This window comes from Zootoca vivipara, chromosome 6, assembly GCF_963506605.1.
Source record: "Zootoca vivipara chromosome 6, rZooViv1.1, whole genome shotgun sequence".
NCBI lineage: Eukaryota > Metazoa > Chordata > Lepidosauria > Squamata > Lacertidae > Zootoca > Zootoca vivipara.
In genome coordinates, this window is record NC_083281.1 from 10,025,334 (window position 1) to 10,047,635 (window position 22,302).

The 22,302-nt window shown below is 44.2% G+C and overlaps 3 protein-coding genes across 8 annotated transcripts in view; 2 read left to right on the top strand and 1 right to left on the bottom strand.

The window, feature by feature from the left end:
• The window catches only part of KANK3 (KN motif and ankyrin repeat domains 3), a 28,818-nt gene extending 24,167 nt beyond the window's left edge, over positions 1-4,651 (top strand). For 5 of the 6 annotated variants that reach the window (XM_060275388.1, XM_060275394.1, XM_060275392.1 and 2 more), the window contains 4 exons: positions 413-555; positions 1,019-1,219; positions 3,105-3,204; positions 3,413-4,651. In XM_060275388.1, coding sequence (XP_060131371.1) covers positions 413-555; positions 1,019-1,219; positions 3,105-3,204; positions 3,413-3,441 — 473 coding nt within the window. In that variant the 3' untranslated portion in view covers positions 3,442-4,651. Of the gene's footprint in view, positions 1-412; positions 556-1,018; positions 1,220-3,104; positions 3,205-3,383 lie in introns of all 6 variants that reach the window. The other variant, XM_060275393.1, reaches the window with a different exon arrangement.
• A 1,901-nt stretch (positions 4,652-6,552) lies between these two features.
• RPS28 (ribosomal protein S28) lies at positions 6,553-10,546 on the bottom strand. The gene is made up of 3 exons (XM_035119489.2): positions 10,417-10,546; positions 9,068-9,201; positions 6,553-6,650 (listed from the first exon to the last, which is right to left on the bottom strand). Exons 1-2 carry the CDS (start codon positions 10,501-10,503, stop codon positions 9,079-9,081), a joined length of 210 nt encoding a protein of 69 aa, XP_034975380.1. The 5' UTR covers positions 10,504-10,546; the 3' UTR covers positions 6,553-6,650; positions 9,068-9,078.
• A 595-nt stretch (positions 10,547-11,141) lies between these two features.
• Positions 11,142-15,541, top strand: NDUFA7 (NADH:ubiquinone oxidoreductase subunit A7). Its single transcript, XM_035121065.2, has 4 exons — positions 11,142-11,300; positions 12,744-12,793; positions 13,801-13,950; positions 15,309-15,541. The coding sequence occupies exons 1-4, from the start codon at positions 11,250-11,252 to the stop codon at positions 15,403-15,405; spliced, it is 348 nt and encodes a 115-aa protein (XP_034976956.1). The 5' UTR covers positions 11,142-11,249; the 3' UTR covers positions 15,406-15,541.
• The last annotated feature ends 6,761 nt before the right edge of the window (positions 15,542-22,302 follow it).

Genomic DNA, 22,302 nt, shown 5'->3' on the forward strand with positions numbered 1-22,302 from the left:
ATCTCTTGTGTCTGGGAGTGTTCCGATATCTACCCCTGACAAATGCAGAGGGAAAGACATTCAGTCGGGCCAGCATAAAGGCCCTACGTTGGTCTGGGATTATTAGCTTTGTAACATAGTTGACCCTATTATCTAAGATATTTAAATCATAGAACATGGGGAAGCAAACTCTATTTGCAGCTGCCACAATGTTTTGCCTCTCAACATCCTTTGATTTGGACATTGTGGAAGATATATTGCATAGCTTTAACTATACGGACCTTTGTTGATTCCCGGACTGTCCACGGGGCGGATTGAGAAGGCAATTGGGCCGCATCTGGCCCCTGGGCTTAGTTTGCCTACCCATAACTTAGACAGCCTTGAGTAGAGTACTTGCGCCAGTTTCTTGCATTTTTTCTCTTTGTCTCCCCAGGGATCTGTAATGTTAACTACCAGAACAAGGCTGGCTACACAGCTCTGATGTTAACTGCACTAGCAACTGTAGAGCAGGAAGAGGAAATGGCTGTTGTCCGGAGACTTTTCGGCATGGGGAATGTCAATGCCAAAGCTAGCCAGGTATGTATGGGGTTTTTCAGGGAGGGGAGAGGGGAGCGGGGAGCAGCAACCAGCCCCCCTGCTATTGGGCAGCAGGGAACTGAGAAGCCTAGGCAGTTGGCGCATGCTCAGAGGCACACTGGAATATTGCACATGATCATCATTACATTTTCCTATTCCATTTTATCTCCTTTTTAAAAAAACCTAAAATCAGACATGGGCAAACTTGGCCCTCCAGATGTTTTGGGACTACAACTCCCATCATCCCTGACCACTGGTCCTGCCAGCTAGGCAATATTTATACCGTACACTATTTATACTGTAAATAAATATTACTAGTGCTTTGGGGGTTGAGAATAAAATTAAACAAGATAGGAGGAATCTCACTAGACATCGGGGAAATCCTGCATTTGAGCTAATGAAACGGAAGGTTTGAGAACGATAAGAAAGTGCTTTTCAACATTCTTTGTCTGTATCGCTCTAGGCCGGCCAGACGGCCCTGATGCTTGCCGTCAGCCACGGGAGGCAGGAGATGGTGGAGGCCCTGCTGTCTTGCGGGGCGGACATCAACCTTCAAGATGAGGAGGGGTCCACGGCACTCATGTGCGCCTGCGAACACGGGCGGGCAGGCACCGTGAGGCTGCTGCTGACTCAGCCGGATTGCGACGCTTCCATCGTGGATAACGTAAGCAGTTGGGTTCCCCCTGCTTCAAGCTCCTAGTCCTCATTGTCCCTTTTGATAAATATTTTTTAAAAATAATTTTTATTAGTTTTCCATTTAATAATATACAATCACATCATTGGTATTCACTTTACCTCTTTTTAGAGCCTGTCACCTTCCTTCCTTCCCTCCCGCCTCTTGGCTTTCAAAATTACCATAACCTTTATATCGTTGCATTTTATACTTTTTCCAATTCTGATTACACTCATTGCAAGATACTTCAAGATTTAAATAAATATAGAAAGGGAAGAAAATTCCTCATTACAAGTCTTCAGACAACCCTGCTAAGGGATGTTAATTGCTTATAATGATCTTTCAAATATCGTATAGGTTTACGCCAGTCCTATTTTCTTTAACACATTATATACCATTTCCCAGGAAGCCTTTACCTTTTTACAAGTCCACCACTTGTGGTAGAAGATCCCTTCCTTTTCTCATTGTCCCTTTTGATCTTAACACAGCCACCACCCTTCTAGCGAGCTGGAGAACTGGAAATACAGTCATACCTCGGTTTATGTACGCCTCGGTTTGAGTATTTTCAGTTTAAGTACTCCGCGGACCTGTCTGGAACGGATTAATCCACTTTCCATTACTTTCAATGGGAAAGTTCGCTTCAGGTTAAGTACAGACTTCCGGAACCAATTGTGTTTGTAAACCGAGGTACCACTGTAACACCAATATATCTGGAAACCCAATGCACCCATTTGGTTTCAGACAGCAGTACATGGGTTGTTAGTTAGTCGTCTTAGTCGCAAGTTTTAAAAGCCCGGCTCACAAATTTCCACGGCCCTCCAGCGGCTAGGGTGGGCTCAGTGACCAGAAGTAGTGTATTTAGCGTTAACTCTGAAAGTGTATACAGCCGTACCTTGGTTTTTGAACAGCTTAGTTCTCGAACGTTTTGGCTCCCGAATGCCGCAAACCCAGAAGCAACTGTTCCGGTTTGCGAACTGTTTTTGGAAGCCGAACCTCCAGCGGGGCTTCCGACTGCCTGCAGGAGCTTCCTGCAGCCAGTCGGAAGCCGCGCCTCGGTTTCCGAACGTTTTGGAAGTCGAACGGACTTCCAGAATGGATTCCGTTTGACTTACAATGTATGACTGTACTTGATTCGAACCAAACTAAGCCACTTGATGTGTACAGTGGTACCTCAGTTTACGAACTTAATCCGTTCTGGAAGTCCGTTCTTAAACCGAAACTGTTCTTAAACCAAGGCATGCTTTCCCTAATGTGGCCTCCTGCCGCCGGTGCCCTTCCACCATTCGGATTCTGTTCTTAGACTGAGGTAAAGTTTGCAAACCAAGACACTATTTCCGGTTTTGCAGAGTTTGTAAACCAAATCGTTCTTAAACTGGACTGTTCTTGAACCGAGGTGCCACTGTATTTTGCTCTGGGAGGCTTCATTCGTTTTTAAAATTATTTACTGAATTTCTATACCGCCATTCAGCCGGGGATTAGAGCATTTGTGCCTCCAAAAAGGCTGCCCAAAGAGGCTTATGTGCAACAAATAAAAAATGACGCAGCACCTCAGAAAAAAACCCACACACAGCACGCAAGGGGAAAGGGACAAGGAGGGAAGAGGAAAACTCAGGCACCAATTTCTTAAAGAGTTGTTCCCATCATGACCAGCTGGCCCAGTTCAGGAGCTGGGGATTCCTGGTGGAGCCGGGCAACCCCAAAACCTGAAGGAATGAGGTTGTGCTGCTTCCTATCTCTGAGGCGGCCATCTCTAGTGGCAGTTAGTTGCGGGGAGAGTGGACCTGCCACATTTTGCCTTCTCTGTTTCTGTGTAGCTAAACAGGGCATCTTCCAGCACTTGTTTTATGTTGTGTTTTGCCTCCCCTCCCATCTGTAGGAAGGAAACGACGCTGTTTCCATCGCTCTAGAGGCTGGTCATAGTGACATAGCGGCGTCGATATCTACCCATCTCGCCCAGTCAGCGGCCTGCTCACCTGGTGAGTCAGCCCTGCCCCTCCCCCCACACTTCATAATTTTATTAAATTTTCTGTTTGACAATTTAAAGTTTGCGATTTTGACTGCAACCCAGTCAGATGGGCGGCATGTAAGTAAGTCATAATTAATGTTTCCGTAACTGCTGTGTTTTTCCCCTTTTTCTTTTTTTTTCTGCATACAGATTGATTTGATTTGATTCTGTTTCTACAGGACAGGAACAAGAAGATTCCCAGCAGTGACATGCTACCTCTGGCGTAATTCACTGACCAAAAAAAAACCAAACGAACACTGCCCTTCCCGTCACTTTTTTAAAACAGCCTTGCTTGGGGGCTGCCCAGCCTTTGTTTTCCACATGGAGGAGGTCGCAGGAGTTAAGAATCCACAGCTATGGCTGCCAGGAGGAATCTGCCACTCCCTTCTCCTGGGTGGGGCCCTAGTCCTCAGTGAGGTGGTCAACCTGTTTAAGCATTACTGTACTTTATAGACTGCGTGGTGGGAGCAGTTCGATCCCTACTTCTTCTTCTTGTTGCCTGTTTTCTGTGAGGAAGGGGATTTTTATGTTGCTTCCTGCAAAATAATCGATATATACCGTACGGGACCTGGCATTGCCCGGGAATGTGAAGAAACCCCAAAATATTGTGGTTTTTTTAGTGTAATTTGTGAGTTGAACCTGCTACGCCAAAGCCACGTTTTGGTCCGCCACCTTGGTTTAAAATGGCGTCTAAATGCCGACAAAGGCTGCTCTCCCCAGCTCGCGAGGAGGCCGAAACTATGCAAAAAAAAAAAAAAAACCCAGTTGAAGTGACGCCGAAGTCGGTCCACCCCCTTGAATCAAAATGGCACCCGGCATTCAAATATTTGTCGACGGCCGCTGCTCAAACCTCAGGATCTGTCATGCCAAGGCTGGTGACAGTATCTCAAGAGGCAGGGACCCTGAAGAGGACTGACAGACAACCAACTTTCCAAAATATGTAGGTGACTCAACTTCAATTCCCCAACCTGGTGTCCTCTGGCTGTTGTTTGCCACCATCAGCCTGGCCCATGATTAGGGATGATGGGAGTTGTAGAGTGCAAAACATTGGAAGAGCACCCAGTTTCCGAAGGGCAAGCTAGCTTAAGAACCCTTCTTCCCATCATGCCTGTTTCTCAAAAGCAACAGATTTTTAAGTGGTCGAAACATCAGATGCCCGAAAGCACATTTTTTATCCAGCATACCTTCCTGCTTTTTGCAACAGACGGTTTCCTCTGTGAAGGATGGAGGTTCTCTGAATCAGAAGTGATGGATCTAATCTTGTGATGCTCCAGACTGCTGGTTTTTCTTTTTAAAGAGCCACTCCAAAGATCCAGCACATCGTTTCATATGCAAAGCTCCATTATTATTTTTTATGCCTTCAAATGTTATTCACCAGAATAAAGAGCCACTAACCCACAGCATTTGTCTTTTGAAATTCCAGCAGGCAGGGTTAAAAGGGGGGGGGGGAGTTGTAGAATTTTGATGGCATAGTGCAGGAATAGTTAACCTCTTTTACTGTTAATAAAGTCTTATAAACCCTGGGAATTGCACCAACCAGCCTCCCCAGTTGTTTCCCCATCAACGAGCCGTATGAGGAACAGTTGAGGGAACTGGGTGTGTTTAGGTTGGAGTCATGTGTACTGTATGATCTAGTTGAGATTCCGTCATTGCAGGGGGTTGGACTGGATGACCCGCAGGGGCCCCTTCCAACTCTCTGAGATGCCAGGAATTGACCCTGAAGCCTTCTGCATGCAAAACAGATGCTCTTACCTCTGAGCTACAGCCATTCAACCAAGAAACACCATTGCCCACCTTACATACCACAATGCCGGTTTCAAATATTCAGCCTGACCTTATATACGAAAAATGCACCAGCCTCTCTACGAAGTTCCTAGCTAAGCAGCCGAGATGCACCCCCTCCCCTGTTGGGGAAGTAAAATGAATCAGTAACAGAACTTTACAGCATCTGAATAACAGAGCAGCTTGGGAAAATCTTCCCAGGCCCAGGTGCCTTGACATCAGTCGAAGAACACATTTTAAAAAACTGCCATACAGAGAATCTGTGCGCACACCCCATCTATTTAATGCAGAGGACTTCTAGCAAAGACTCCTGTGAACTGTAGTGTAAGAATGCTGGGAAATATAGGGACAAACTGCAGTTCCCAATATTATTATTATTATTGGGTGGGGGGAAAGACACGGGCTTCAGATGTGACGTCTGCAGAGTCAGGCCACTGTCCAGTCTATATCCATGTCATCTACATGAGGCAGAGAAACTTTTTTATCCGCATTTCCTCATGGGCAACTTTCCAGAGGCCACATGTTCCTTGGTGGGCAGAGGTTTCCAATGGCACATTCTAGACAGGCAAAAGTAGTTAGGAATGGAGCATGACCTTGGAAAGATAAGAGGGGCCTGGAGAGCTGCATCCATGCCTCCATGTGTATGCACCAACTGGGAATAGCTGGGCAGGGCTTCAGGCACTGAAACTGGGACCTTCGAATAATACACAAGGAGCCAAGGAAGAGGATTCAAGCTGCTGCAGGAACCAGCAGAGAAGAGAAAGATGCATGGATAAAGCAGAGGCTACAGGCACACCGACAGCATACTCCTAGTGTCCCATCCCACAAGAAACTTTAGGGACTGTGGTGTGTTAAAGGGTGCTGGGAATTGTAGCTCTGCAAAGAGCTAGTTCTCAGGGTTATTTGTGGGAAGCCGCATGCTTTAAATGTATGGCGTGGAGGTGACCTAAGGGCTGGGGGGCGGGGTGTGTGTGCAAAGAAAATGGGGAGGGCTGAAGAAAGCTTGCAGGCTCCAATGCCACCGTGAGATAATGGAGCGTGCCTCCGGGGGTGAGGTCAAACCACTGTACGAGCAGCACAGATGTGACCTCCCCAGGGCACAAGCCCGGGCAGCGTGGCTGGAGGTCCCGAGACAACAAGACCGCCCTCGTGGCCTTGCGGATACAGTCCAGAGGAAAGCAGAGCAAGACGTTTGGCGCTGGCTTCGATGCAGGAGTTGCCGGAAGGAGCTGTACAAGGCGCCATCCAACCATCTGAGGGACTCGCTCCCCTCCAGTGTAGGGTGCACTGCCTTTTCTTCTCCCAGAAATTATCCCACAAGGCAGCAGGTTTAGGATCAGTGTTTTCCTTCTCCTAGATGGGCTACCTTCCCAGTGGACAAGCCCCACCTGCCCCTCAGATATAGTTGCAATAGGGATTGGGCGTAAATGGGACAGGCGTGGAGAAAGGGCTGCGTACGTACCGTAACACCATACAACTATTTTGAATTATTACGAAATATTGGTAATTTGAAAGCACTGCACACAAGTTTAAGTGGTGGAGGGCAAAGGAAGTTTATTGGAAGGACTGAGGGTAGCTCATCACTCTTCGACCAGGCTTGTACAAACACATCACACGGGAGAGTTTTGACCCAACCTAGAAAACAAAACAAACTGGGATTTAGTTGCATGCTCAACTCTATCGATAACAACAGGTTTTTATAAACGGGCAGCTGAATTTCAGCCAGAAAGTTTAGGAGAATGATCAGCACTGTACAATCTGGACCTGCAAGTGGGGCAGGACTCCCCCAACTGGTGTCTGGGGTGAACAGGAATTGGAATTCTGAGCATATTTAATTTCAATTCAAAACCAATTCCTTCAAAACCATTAGGAAAACAAATTTTCACTCTGTATTGTGGAGAGTGAAAAGCCGGAATTAAGATTGCCGGAAGAAATATCAACAACCTCAGATATGCAGATGACACAACCTTGATGGCAGAAAGCGAGGAGGAATTAAAGAACCTTTTAATGAGGGTGAAAGAGGAGAGCGCAAAATATGGTCTGAAGCTCAACATCAAAAAAACCAAGATCATGGCCACTGGTCCCATCACCTCCTGGCAAATAGAAGGGGAAGAAATGGAGGCAGTGAGAGATTTTACTTTCTTGGGCTCCTTGATCACTGCAGATGGTGACAGCAGTCACGAAATTAAAAGACGCCTGCTTCTTGGGAGAAAAGCAATGACAAACCTAGACAGCATCTTAAAAAGCAGAGACATCACTTTGCCGACAAAGGTCCGTATAGTTAAAGCTATGGTTTTCCCAGTAGTGATGTATGGAAGTGAGAGCTGGACCATAAAGAAGGCTGATCGTCGAAGAATTGATGCTTTTGAATTATGGTGCTGGAGGAGACTCTTGAGAGTCCCATGGACTGCTAGAAGATCAAACCTATCCATTCTTAAGGAAATCAGCCCTGAGTGCTCCCTGGAAGGACAGATCGTGAAGCTGAGGCTCCAATACTTTGGCCACCTCATGAGAAGAGAAGAATCCTTGGAAAAGACCCTGATGTTGGGAAAGATGGAGGGCACTAGGAGAAGGGGACGACAGAGGACGAGATGGTTGGACAGTGTTCTCGAAGCTACGAACATGAGTTTGACCAAACTGCGGGAGGCAGTGCAAGACAGGAGTGCCTGGCGTGCTATGGTCCATGGGGTCACGAAGAGTCGGACACGACTAAACGACTAAACAACAACAACATTGTGGAGAGAGAGTCCTGTGTGTCTGTATTGGTTGCAGATAAGATAAAATCCCACCAAACAGCACTGGGTCCTCCATGCCTTTGACAAGACACAATTTACAAGTTGTTATTTTTACTCCAAAGCAAAAGTTGCACATCCTGCAAGGTTTTCCATTTGGGGGGCAACTGAGGTTCTGAGCATGTTTGAATGCAAAGGTTTTTCCTTACGCCCAGGGAATATTTTCTGAACTGCAATAATTCGAAGCCAGTTGCTAGTGAAGAGAACCACCATCCCAGTTTCAATCTTTCAGCATGCCTATGGACCACCAAATATTGATCAGACAACTGCAGGCATGAGGATGTCCCAGGAAGATTCTTTAAAAAGGCTTTGTTTAAGGCTAGGTGGATAGAAAGGGAAGACCTGCCAAAATCCTGGCCAGGAAAGCAGACTGAAACTAGAATGGTAGCACCTGTAAAATTGGTGATGGGTTCAATGGACCGAAGTATGGGAGTTGGGATTTAAAAAACATCCTTCTCCTGCAAGTTCCAAAGATCTGAGGCCCATTCCACGTTAACTCGGAGCACGGCTTTTAATTTGGCAGCCTGTTCTGTGAAATAGCATTCCTGTTAAGATATGGCAGGTGTCCACTCTCTGGAGAACCAACTGGAGACATTTCTGTTCCTAGGGGCTTTTCCCAGGTGAATCGGTTTCTGCCATGAGCGTTGTAGTAGATTTTATCCAATTTTACTCCTATTCAGAGACTCCTTAATTTCAGTGGGTCTAATCCCAGTGCAACTCAGATGGATGCAACCACTGGGTTATAGTCAAAGAAGCATCAACACAAACACTGATGTCCAGCACCAAGGGTCTTCTGGTGGTTCCCTCATTGCGAGAAGTGAGGTTAAAGGAAACCAGGCAGAGGGCCTTCTTGGTGGAGGCACCCGCCCTGTGGAACGCCCTCCCATCAGATATCAAGGGAAAAAACAACTATCTGACTTTAAAAGAGATCTGAAGGCAGCCCTGTTTAGGGAAGTTTTAATGTTTGAAGTTTTATTCTGTTTTAATGTTCTGTTAAGAGCCGCTGAGAGTGGCTGGGGAAGAAATAATAAATTATTATTAGATTATATATTTCTCCTTGCACAACGGAACATTCTCCTCCTGTCTTCCCCATGGATTTTACATGTATCTGCTGCTTTCGCTCCCACCAGTATTGCCTTCAGCTGATTTTTATTGTATTTCATGCACTGCTTTTTTCAAACACGTGAGGAAGATGTCAGGGTTGAGCAAGGCTGAACTGCACACTGCTCGACAGGGATGGGTAATTAGAAGAACACTCACTTGGCTACAGCTCAGCGCAACCGCCGGGCCTCACGTTCAGACTCCAACAGTGTGAGCACATCCCCTTCCCGAACTGGGCCTTTCACGTTGCGGATAATCGAACGGCTGGTGTCATCCATGAATTCCACACGGACCTACAAAGGAGACAGTGAGGCATTAGCAGGATGAAATGGAACCAAGGCAGAGGAGCTGGGTTGCAACAACAGACAACCAAAAACTGAACCTGTTCTGAAAGCAAGGCTTCAAATATTTATGGCAGGGCTCCCCTGAGCATGCACAGAATAGATTTTCCTTTCTACTGTGGGACTACATCGTCCTCATTAGAGAGCTACCCAACGCTGCTGCAAATGTCACCTGCAAAAGATACTAGTGTTGCTAAGTTTATTGGATTTTTATACCGCTTAGTCATCACTATTTATTTTAATTTATACACTGCACTTCATCCAAGGATCAAGGTGTTAGGAGCTGTTTAGAATGTGTGGGCACTACACTAACCATTCTGCAAGTGAGGGCAACCTATTTTCATAACAACAACTCACATTTGAAGGGGGGTGTTATTGGTTTGCTTTTGTTCATTTTTATTTTTGTTATTATTTTATCATTATTTATTTTTATGTTGTGAACTGCCCTGAGATCTATAGATGGGCAGTATACACACATTTAATTAATAATAACAGTCAGTCACAGGGAGGTTTACAAACCTACCCAGATGCTTCTAGGAAAGTCAAGGTGGCATTAATCAGTTTAGGGAAGCTTTTAATGTTTGATGTCTTATCATGTTTTTAATACGCTGTTGGGAGCCGTCCAGAGTGTCTGGGAAAACCCAGCCAAACGGCGGGGTAGAAATAATAAATTATTATTATTAGCATTTTGAGTGCAGCTGCAAACTTTTTTCTCGATTGCAGTTTACAGGGGAGCGCTTTGAGGTCTGCGCTCCCCGTGCGCAACCCTGTATAAACTTTGCGAAACGAGTAAGGCAGTTTCCAAGGGTTTCGTGCCTGTAAACTTTTTACGAAATATTTTTACCCCAAGAGTTGTAGAGTGGGAAGGGAGCCCCGAGGGTCATCTAGTCCAATCCCGAGCGAGCTCGAACCACCAACCGCTTCTGGTTAACAGCCAGATGCCCTGACTCAAGAAATTTGATGGCGAGGTAGTGTGTGTCTGGTGGCGTCGTCGAGGCCCCTCCTTCGCCTTGAAGAGGCCCAGACTCAGGCACCGAGACGAGGCGAAAGGGGGTGGCTAGCCTCTGAGGGCGTGCAGAGTGCAATCCCCCCCGGAAGTGGAGGAGCAGGATCGGGGGAGTCCTTGTCCACCCACACCCACACCCGGCACCTCTCTCCCGGGCTTACCTGGGTGCACTGCCCCTGCGAGCCTGTCCGGCCCAGCACTTTGGTGACTCTAGCCAGCTTGATGGGCTGCACGCGGCTCGTGTCCATGGCGGAGGCGAAGGCAGGAGGCAGAAAGGGTCACGTGGCCCGGGCCGGGCCTTTATATACCCTCGGAGGGCCACGCCTACCCGCTCCGGAAGGGGTGTGTGACGAAAAGACTTCAACTCCCGTCAGCCTCCGCCGACGCAATCAGCGCTCGGGGATGGCTGGAGTTGTAGTCCAAAGGGGGGGGGGCTGCTTCCCAGCATGCACAGCGAGCTCATTCAGGTCAAGAGTCGATTCCCGGCATGCCCCGCGTTGAGGGGTTTCGGATTAATTTGAAATTTACTCGTTTAAATAAATAAATCATAGGTTGTCTTTGGTTAGGTTTCACTTCTTAACTTTATTAATAAATTATCTATTAGGTTTCATTTATTTTCACAAACGCACACCCGGTCCCTCAAGTCCTTCTTCCCAGCATGCTTTGCTACGCTTTCTCACAAAGAAGTATTCTGTTTCCTATAATTTTATTTTTCTCTAGACGTGTTTGGATTCTTCCATTTAGACTTAATGGAGAGAGAGGGGGGAAAAGAGAGAGACAGCAGGCCTTTCCTCACAGCGTTTCCCTCACCACTCCCAGGGTGCACTGCGCGACCTGCTTCCTGCCGCACGGGACTCCCTTCCTCCCTGCGTGCCACGCGACACTAATGAAACGCACATAACTACGGAAGCCCCGAGGAGACTTTCCGAATCGTCCTTTCCCCGTTTTCCCGAGGTGCCCCGCGGCTCCTGTGCCCTTGACAACGCAGGCCAAAATGGCGTCGGCCACCCGCCTCATCCAGAAGATCCGCAACTTTGCGGCCGGGGTAGGAACCGATCCGGGCTGGGGAGCGGCGGGCAGACCCTAACGCAGGCATAGGCAAACTCCAGATGTTTTGGGACTACAATTCCCATCATCCCTGACCACTGGTCCTGTTAGCTAGGGATCATGGGAGTTGTAGTCCCAACACATCTGGAGGGTCGAGTTTGCTTGTGCCTGCTGTAACGGATCCTCGTGGCAACAGTGGCAGGAAATTATGCCGGGTGGATTTAGGTCCCGTCCCCCCGCACGTATTTCCATCCGATAGCCTAGCCAATGACCAAACTGCGGGAGGCAGTGGAAGACAGGAGTGCCTGGCGTAATGGGGTCACGAAGAGTCGGACACGACTAAACAACAACAACAAAGCCTAGCCCCGCCCCTTTTCTGCGCAAGGGATTATGGGGGTTGTATTCCTGCTCCTGGATTAAAATGGGGATAATTCATTCATTTCAAGTTTATACATTTCACTAATTTTATACATTCCACTAATTTTACAATCATTTTGACATTTCAAAACTTGACTTCCTTCCCCCTCTTTCTGCGGTTCCTTAAATTCGTTTTTAATATCTCCTACATATCCAAAGTAACTTAATTTGCTTATTTATTCATCTTCTTTAAATATATACTCTTCTAAGACTGCAGGTAATTACAATCCTGACAATGGTTTTATCTATTTATAATTTATCTGTAAATATTCAATAAACCACTTCCATTCCTTTAATTTAAAAAAAAAGTTATCTTGATTTCTTATACTTTCGGTAAGTTTCGCCATTTCTGCATATTCTGTTAATTTTTGTATCCATTCTTCCTTTGCTGGGATTTCTGCTTCTTTCCATTTTTTGGGCAAGTAACATGATTTCTGCTCATTGAAATGCTATTAAAGTGGTACTGTACCTCGGTTTTTAAGCATCTCAGAAACCGAATGTTTTGGTTTTCGAACACCAAATACCTAGAAGTAATTTCTTGCATTTTTGAACGCTTTTCGGAAGTCAAACGGTCTTCCGGAATGGATTACATTCAAAAACTGAGGTACCACTGTATTATCATAGAATCATAGAATCATAGAGTTGGAAGAGACCACAAGGGCCATCCAGTCCAACCTCCTGCCAAGCAGGAAACACCATCAAAACATTCTTGACATATGCCTGTCAAGCCTCTGCTTAAAGACCTCCAAAGAAGGAGACTCCACCACACTCCTTGGTAGCAAGTTCCACTGCCGAACAGCTCTTACTGTCAGGAAGTTCTTCCTAATGTTTAGGTGGAATCTTCTTTCTTGTAGTTTGAATCCATTAACTTGGTTTCAGATTGATACGAACCAACAGGTATTCATTCTTCTTGCCAGTTCTTGTTGCAGTTTAGCTTTTAAGAAAACACCGGCTTCCTGCCCTCCAGATGGCACACTTGACCTGAGCCTTGCCCCACTTTTGTCTTTCTCTTTTTTTTAAACAGCGAGATCTCCAAGCGAAACTTCAGCTTCGTTACACAGAGATTGCCAAGAGGTAATTGAGGAGGGGGGATGTCAAGTGTGGGAGGGGTTCCTTCGCTGCCTTTCCCTTGAAGGGAACCAAAGCCCTGGGTTCAGATCTCAGCCGCAGGCCTCTCTATCCCAGTGAAACAAGTTTTGAACTGCACACATGATGGACTTTCAGGAGAAAGTCGTAGCTAGGACAGCTCGCTCAGCAGAGCGCGAGACTTTCCATCTCAAATTCATGGGTTCGAGCCCTACGTCGGGCAAACAGATTCTTCCATTGAAGAGGGTTGGACGGCGAGATGACCTTTGAGGTCCCCTCCAACCCTACAATTCTGTGAAATCCTAAAATGTTTCTCTTTGCCCAGGCATTTGAGGCTGAAAGACACTGTTCCCAATAACCCTGAGATAATGGTCTGTTTGGCTTTAAAAAAAGAAAAACACCTAGCATGTTTTATTACTGCTGTCCGGGGCTCGTTCATGTGGAAGGGTGGGATTATAAATCAAATAATGGAGAAGAAATTTAGAGTATTGAGTAAATTTATTGAGAAAAAATATTTATTTAGTACATTATATCTCACCTTTCCTCCAAGGAGCTCAAGGTCATGAGGTCATGTAAGGTAGTTTTCCTCCTCATTCTATCCTCACAGCAACCCTGTGAAGTAGGCCAGGCTGAGAGTGAGTAACCATCCCGAGAAGCACCCAGTGAGCTTCCAGGCTGGGTGGGAGGATTCGCACCCTCCACCTGAGAGTTCCATTATTACTGTGAATAAAGGCTCTATCTATATCATCTTAAAACAAGCCAGACATTTGCATATGCCGATGGTGCTTGGGTGGTCATGTGCCTCAATATCTGTGTAAGAAATATAATCTTGCCATATTATGGGGGGAAATGTCATTTGAGCTCATCCCTTTAGATACTTTCAATTTTTGGGAGATCATTCCTGTTCTTTGCTAATGACTTGTCAGTTAACTGAACTAAACCTGTTAGATTTCCCCTTTCTATTGTTTAACCTTTTAAAACGTCTTGTTCTTTAGGACTCAGCCACCTCCACGCCTCCCTGTCGGTCCCAGCCATAAACTGGCAGACAATTACTACTGTACCCGTGACGGACGCAGGGAGCATTTCCCTCCCATTGTCATTGTATCAGCTCGGAAAAGGTTGGCTCCAGGGCAGCATGATGCCAGGTAGGTTTTGCGTTTGCCACTTCAGTCTAGCAATCTTGGAAGCTAAATGAGGCCAAGCCTGGTTCTTATTTAAGAACCTGCAGAAAACGCCTACTTGACTGGCGCAGCCAAGGTAAAACTGTAGACAGACAGCTGGCACAGTTTCATCTCAATGCCTCCTTTAGTTTCATTTTGAGCTGTCAAAGGATTAAAACTCTCTGGCCAGCTTGGGATGTTTCAGATTTAATGAAGTATTTTGGTGGAAAACTCTGTGAACTTCAGCTGCTATCATGTGCCTGTCTAGCAAGGCGTGAATTGTTGGTTTTTGACCACATTTTAAATTTACCACATTTAATAACAGAGTAGAATTATTTAAATTAATGGGCATTGCTAATTTGGCGTCCCTTAATCTCAGTCAGTCTTCTTAGTGAAACATTTAAGAGGAACTTCCTGATAGTAAGAGCGGTTTGACAGGGGAACGGACTCCCTCGGAATTTGATGGGACTCTCCTTCCTTGGAGGTTTTTAAGCAGAGCTTGGCTGGCCATCAGTCATGGGTTGTTGAGGTGCGATTCCTGCATTGCAAGGGGTTGGATTGGATGACCTTTGGGCTTCCTTCCAGCTTTACAATTCTGTGATTCTACTGTATGGTTCTAATAGATTCCCCAGTTAAAACTATAAAATAAAACATCAACTAAAATGCCTGCGGGAATAAAGAAAAGGTCTGTAGCAGGCACCAGACATTTAGGAAGGCCTGTCAACTGGAAGGATTTCCCATAAAACTGTACCCACAATACTAAACATACAGCTCCTGGTGGATCTGAGGCATGGGGGACCACTAACAGGGACCCCCTGAAACCTGTGACCAGGCAGGGGGTATAAGGGATCTGCTCCTTGAGGGATCTTGGACCCAAATTATCCAGAGGCTTTTAAATTAATACTAACACCCTGACCCTGTAGTATTACAGAGAGAGAAATGTGTATTTTTCCACTTTATGTATAATTTTGTGAATCTCTAGTGATCCTCATCCCTTTGTTTTCCTGCTCTCTCCAAATGGATAGAGCTCTAACCTTTAACCTTTTCCTTCAAATCTTCATAGGGATTTTTACACCATACAGTATCTGCTCTCTGAGTGGGCTTGGCTTAAAAGCCTCAGCATTCCTTTGATCGAGCAGTGCTAATATTTGCTCTGCTAATCTTTCCACCAAAGCTGGCAGCCTTATTGATTAAACTTAACATTCTGTTTTCAAAACTAATATGAAATCATTAAAAAAAAAATCAGTTTTATTTTTCTGTTGTTTTTCAGGGGTCCCCCCTACATTCTTGTACCCTTTGAGGATTTGGAAATGTAACCATCTCCTGTTTCTCTTCCCCTCCAGCTCAGAATCTTCTATTGCACCAATGGAGAGAAAGCCAGTGAGACCTGGCACTGCACCACGGAAATGGGAACTGTCGAAAGACGAGCCCTATTTGTGAGCTGCCAGGCAGATGGGGAGGAGAATGGGCAATGGTGCAAAACTCTGTGGAAGTATTTTCGTGTGTGGACATTATTTCTTACCATTCACATTGTTCTGATGGGTACCTGATTGATTAAACTCAATCCCAAACGTCATCTGAATCTCTTGCTATTGGTTACACACACACACACACACACTAGCTGGCCCTGCCACGCGTTGCTGTGGCTCATCCCTATGACTGCCCACATCCTGTTCCGTCCCATTATGTATTCTGCCCCCTCCTTCCCCTCTGGCTCATCCCTGTGACTGCCCCCACCCATGAGCTATTCCGTCCCCCCTCCCCCCACCCCCGTCTCATCCCTGTGATTGGGCCCACCCTGTCCATCCCCCACCCAGGCGAGCCCCCACCTCCACTCGGCCCAGTCTGCGAAGGCTAGCGGAGATGCTGTGGAGAGGGAAGCTTTCCTAGCTGCAGTACCAGTGTAGCCGTCGCTAGAGGGTGCTGTTTTGCAACCTCTCCTGTGCTCCCAGCATGCACTTGAGGGTGATTTCTGAGTTCTGGAACACGGGTTTTTTGGGGGGGTTACGTGGCCCAGGTGTGACATCTGTCTATGCAAGCGGTATGAGGTCACTCTCATATTCGCTTGGGACATTGTGTCAAAATTTGAACGTAATCGGTCAAGCGGTTTCGGAGAAAAGGACACCCACCCACATGCCCAGTTTACATTTATATATATATAGATATATAAATTTAAAACATCGTTGTAAAGCTAAAATAACATTCCAGTAAAAAATATAAAATGACCAAAAAGAAAAAAATGCACCAAGTCTAAAGTCAAAGTCTAGTTTAAGGGATTCATCACATAAAATAGATTCTCAAGAGACTACACGATGAATTAGAATATGCTCCAACAGAACTGACCTGAAATAAAGAGAATACAAAACAAAGGTTGTTAATACCAACAAATGAAGCCATGTTTCACTGGGACGTGCCACCCCTATGAATGATTTGACATACAATAAACATAATCTGAATCTCTTGTTGTAATCATTTGCAGGGATTCACAGATTTTGCCCCTCCATCAAGTCTAAATGGAAGAATCCAAATACGCCTAGAGAAAAATAAAATGATAGGAAACAGCAATGCATGCTGGGAAGAAGGATGTGAGGGAAATGAAATGAAACTAATAATGGATAATTTATCCAGAAAGCTAATAAGTGAAATCTAACAAAAGACAATTTGGGATTTATTTATTTGGTTATATATTGGGAAAACGGTTAAATTTCAATTATAGGAAACTGGATCCTTGTTTGTGAGAAAAAGGGACAGCATGCTGGGAAGAAGGACATGAGGGAAATGAAATCCAACCTAATGAAGGATAATTTATCAAGAAAGCTAATAAGTGAAACCTAACAGAAGACACCTTGGGGTTGGTTGGTTGGTTGGTTTAGTGATACAGTACACTGGAAAAACGAGTAAATTTCAAATTATAGGAAACTGGATCTTTTTTTGTGAGAAAAAGGGACAGCAAAGCATGCTGGGAAGAAGGATGTGAGGGAAATGAAATCCAACCCAATAAAGGATAATTTATCAATAAAGCTAATAGGTTAAACCTAACAAAAGACACATTGGCTTTATTTATTTAGTTATACATTGGAAAACGGGTAAATTTCAATTATAGGAAACGGGATCCTTGTTTGTGAAAAGAATTGGCTGCAAAGCATGCTGGGAAGAAGGATGTGAGGGAAATGAAACTAATAAAGGATAATTTATTAATAAAGCAAATAAGTGAAACCTGACAAAAGACACCTTTAGATTTATTTATTCATTTATACATTGGAAAACGGGTAAATTTCAATTATAGAAAACTGGATCCTTGTTCGTGAGAAAAAGGGATAGCATAGCATGCTGGGAAGAAGGACATGAGGGAAATGAAATCCAACCTAATGAAGGATAATTTATCAAGAAAGCTAATAAGTGAAACCTAACAGAAGACACCTTGGGGTTTGTTTGTTTGTTTGTTTGTTTGTTTGTTTGTTTAGTGATACAGTACAGTGGAAAACCGAGTAAATTTCAAATTATAGGAAACTGGATCCTTTTTTGTGAGAAAAATGGACAGCAAAGCATGCTGGGAAGAAGGACGTGAGGGAAGTGAAATCAAACCCAATAAAGGATAATTTATCAATAAAGCTAATATGTTAAACCTAACCAAAGAAACCTTGGCTTTATTCATTTAGTTATACATTGGAAAACAGGTATATTTCAATTATAGGAAACAGGATCCTTGTTTGTGAAAAGAATGGGCTGCAAAGCATGCTGGGAAGAAGGATGTGAGGGAAATGAAATTAAACTAATAGAGGATAATTTATTAATAAAGCTAATAAGTGAAACCTAACAAAAGACACCTTCAGATTTATTTATTCAGTTATACACTGGAAGATGGGTAAATTTCACTTACAGGAAACTGGATCCTTGTTTGTGATAAAAAGGGACATCATAGCATGCTGGGTAGAAGGACATGAGGGAATTGAAATCCAACCTAATGAAGGATAATTTATCAATAAAGCTAATAAGTGAAACCTAACAAAAGACAACTTGGGATTTCTTTATTTGGTTATACACTGGGAAAAAATGTTAAATTTCAATTTAATCCGAAACCCCTCAGTGGGGCATGCTGGGAATCGACCGTTGGCCTGACAGAGCTAGCAGTGCATGCTGGGAACTAGACTGCCACTGCTCACCAGCCTTGAATGTCCCGGCAGAGGCTGGCGGGAGTTACAGCGCCTTTTGAAGGTGGCTCCTTCCCCTTCGAGGGCATCTCAAGGCCCAGCCACGTGGACCTCTGCCCTCCGCCAGGGACACCAGCCGTGTGCAGCCCGTCCAGCTGCACTTTGCACGCTCTCAGAGGCCAGAGAGGCTGGCAGGGACAGGGCCCCTAGGTAAGCCTGGGAGAGGGGGGGCCTTCTGTGGGTGGTACATTTTTAAAAAACAATATTTTACACAATATGTATACATAACAATTATTCAGTTCAATTGAAAACAAGATAAAACAAACCTTCAGACCTCCCTCCCTCCCTCCCTGGATTCTTTTTTTAAAAAATTCCTATATTTCATTCCTGCATCTTTCTTTCTTTTTTAAAATACATTTTATTCCATTTTCCAAATTCAACAAATTAACAAAACCAATCTTTTATACAAAATCTTATATTCACATCTTTTACCTTGCTCCGCCGAGCTATGACTTCCCCCCCTCCCTTCATGTGGGTTTCTTATTAATTCCTTTTTTTGCAGTTCCTTTTTTTGTCATATTGGTCAATTCGCAAGGTTTATTTTAATCCTGCGAGAGTTGTTAACGATCTACAGTTTTTCTCCATATAGTCCACATATTTACTCCAGTCCTTTTGAAACCTTGTCTCCCCCTGGTCACGAATCTTGCATGTCAATCTAGCAAGTTCAGCATAGTCCATCATTTTTGTCTGCCACTCCACAATTGTAGGTAATTCCTGTAATTTCCATTTTTGGGCTAACAAAGTCCTAGCCGCGGTTGTTGCATACATAAACAGTGTTTGATCTTCTTTTCTAATCTCTCCTCCCATTATTCCTAACAAAAATGCTTCTGGTTTTTTTGGAAAAGTATATCTAAACATCTTTTTCAATTCGTTATATAAACTTTCCCAAAATCTTTTAACTTTTTCGCATGTCCACCACATATGATAAAATTCACCATCTTTCTCTTTACATTTCCAGCAACTTTTGTCACTCATTCTATACATTTTAGCTAATTTAACTGGAGTTAAATACCATCTATACATCATCTTATATACATTTTCTTTCAAGGCAGTACATGCTGTAAATCTTAAAGTTTGATTCCATAGTTTCAACCACGCATCATATTCAATATTATGCCCCAAATCTTTTGCCCATTTAATCATCACTTCTTTTGTCAACTCATCTTTTGTATACCACTCCAACAACAAATCATACATCTTTGCCAAAAGCTTTGTTTTGCCTTCTAGCACTTCTATTTGAAATTTGGATCTTTTATCCTCAAAACCTATTTTTCTATCTTCTTTAAGCACATCATTTATTTGATGGTATTCTATCCGTCCTGTTAATACTCCTTTAATGTCATCAAAAGGTTTTAAACTCCATCCTTTTTCCGTTTTCGTCAAGATTTCCTCATACGTGGCCCGCCTCTTCTCCATATTTACTTTCTTAACTGTTAATACCTCTGCTGTTGAGTCATTCCTGCATCTTTCACTGTAATCTATCTAGTGTATATCCATAATTTCCAAAGTTCACATTACTTTGCAAATGTTGGTTATATTTCTGCTACTGTTTTCAGCTGCTTACTGTGGTCTCCCAAATAGGTTACAAAATCATTCCAGTCTCTTGTAGAAATATGGTCTTTCTGATTGCTGATCCGTCCCGCCAGCTTAGCCATTTCCGCATGCTCCATCAACTTGGTCTGCACTTCTTCTCTGGTCGGTCCTTTGTCTTCTTTCCACCTCTGGGCTAGGAGCATCCATGTTCCATGCATAAACAGTCTCTTGTTATCTCTTGGTAGTTCAGCACTTGTCATTCCTAATAAAAAAATCTTCTGGTATTTTAACAAACTTCTTCTTAAACTTTTTTTTCATTTCGTTATATATCATTTCCCATAATTTCTTTACCACCCCACATATCCACCACATGTAATAAAATGTACCTTCCTCCTTCTTACATTTCCAATACATGTTTCAACCTGTTCTGTACATTTTTGCTAGTTTGCCGGGTGTCAGGTCCCAATGATACAAATTTTTCATGTAATTTTCCTTCAACATACAGCAAGCTGTAAATTTTAAAATTTCCTTCCATAACTTTTCCCATTGTGAAAACTGTATATATTATAACCAAAATCTCTTGCCCAGTGTATCATTACAGATTTAACTTCTTCATCTTTAGTATACCATTCTAAAATCAATTTATACATTTTAGATAGTAATTTCACATTATTTTCCAACATATCTTTTTTGAATTTTGATATCTCTGTACTAAAGCCATATTTTTAATCAAGTTTCAAAACATCATTTAATTGATAATACGAAAACCAATCTGTTAGTAAATCTCTGATATCTTCAAACTTCTTCAACTTTTTTAAAAATTAAAATAAACTTTATTGGGATTCAAATTAACAAACACACTAAAGAAACAATAAGACAGAAATAATAACATACAAAATCATATATAAATAATAATGATAATAAAACATAAAAAATAATATCATACAACTTCAAATATAAATAATAATAATAATAATAAAGAAATCACAAACAAACAAAAAACCCAAAAATCATACATTCAGATATTCATTCATATCCAAAAGCAAAATAATCAAAATACATTTCAACTATATTCTTAATTTTCTATTTGCCTTACACCTTTATTTATTCCCCTATATCTCCTCCTCCCCCCCCCCCTGTTAAAAGGTAAAGGGACCCCTGACCATAAGGTCCAGTCGTGACCGACTCTGGGATTGCGCGCTCATCTCGCATTATTGGCTGAGGGAGCCGGCATATAGCTTCCAGGTCATGTGGCCAGCATGACAAAGCCGCTTCTGGCAAACCAGAGCAGCACATGGAAACGCCGTTTACCTTCCCGCTGTAGCGGTTCCTATTTATCTACTTGCATTTTGACGTGCTTTCGAACTGCTAGGTTGGCAGGAGCTGGGACCAAGCAACGGGAGCTCACCCCATCACAGCACAGGGATTCGAACTGCCGACCTTCTGATCAGCAAGCCCTAGGCTCAGTGTTTTAACCCACAGCGCCACCTGGGTCCCCCCCCTTGTTAGACTGCCACTTATCTCCCTCTCAGGTTCTTTAATTACTGTAATCTGGTACTGCTTCCCCTCAATCCTATATATATATATATATATATATATATATATATATATATATATATATACCCTGTTTCTCATATTTTAAGACATACCCATAAAATAAGCCATAGCAGGATTTTTAAGCATTCAAGGAATATAAGCCATACCCCGAAAATAAGACATAGTGATAGGCACAGCAGCAATGCTGGCCGCGGCAGGAGGAGGAGGAAAAAAAAATAAGACATCCCTTGAAAATAAGCCATAGTGTTGTTTTTTTGAGGAAAAAATAAATATAAGACATGTCTTATAATATGAGAAACACGGTATATATCCTACTAGCTGGCCCTGCACGCGTTGCTGTGCGTTAGTCTGTCAAATGGAGGGTAATAGGCCCCCTTCAGATCCCCCTGAGCCTCAGATTCCCCCTGTTTTTCAGGATCTCATGGCAGAGGCAGGGTTTGTGGGTGTGGCACATTGTTGTGACTGCCCCCACGTGTCCCGATCCATGATCTATTCTGTTTGTCCCCCCCCCCTCCGTGACCGGCGTATCTCATGACGTTTTGAAGGATGGTATTTATTTTTGTGTTGTGGTTATTTGGTGGGGGGTAGTGGTGCTAAATTTTAAAGTAAAAACCCCTTGCCGTGCCCCCAAGTGCGTTGCTGTGGGTTCCCCCCCTCGGGCCTAGTGGGGGCATGGCAGGGGCCTACATAAAACAATGTGCTTGTCCTCTCCCCACCCCGGGCCTAGTGGGGGCCTGGCGGCCTGGCAGGGGCCTACATAAAACAAAGGCCGTGCTGCGGCCTGCGACCCGGGCGGTCACCCTTCCCCCCCGGGCCTAGTGGGGGCCTGGCAGACTGGCAGGGGGCTACATAAAACAAAGGCCGTGCTGCAGCCTGCGATCTGGGCACTCCCCCTCTCCCCCCTGGGCCTAGTGGGGGGCCTGGCAGGGGGCTACATAAAACAAAGGCCGTGCTGCGACCTGCGAGCCTAGCAGCCTCGCAGGGGCCTAGGGGTCTGATAATGGCCGCCTTGGTGGTTTCAGTTGCTTGGTTGATG

Excerpts from the sequence above, each read along its gene's own strand:
- NDUFA7 (XM_035121065.2), top strand. The coding sequence starts at position 11,250 with ATGGCGTCGGCCACCCGCCTCATCCAGAAGATCCGCAACTTTGCGGCC. Across the intron at positions 11,301-12,743 it reads TCCGCAACTTTGCGGCCGGG|CGAGATCTCCAAGCGAAACT; the intron begins GTAGGAACCGAT and ends TTTTTTAAACAG. Across the intron at positions 12,794-13,800 it reads TACACAGAGATTGCCAAGAG|GACTCAGCCACCTCCACGCC; the intron begins GTAATTGAGGAG and ends CTTGTTCTTTAG.
- RPS28 (XM_035119489.2), bottom strand. The coding sequence starts at position 10,503 with ATGGACACGAGCCGCGTGCAGCCCATCAAGCTGGCTAGAGTCACCAAA. Across the intron at positions 9,202-10,416 it reads CGCAGGGGCAGTGCACCCAG|GTCCGTGTGGAATTCATGGA; the intron begins GTAAGCCCGGGA and ends TCTCCTTTGTAG.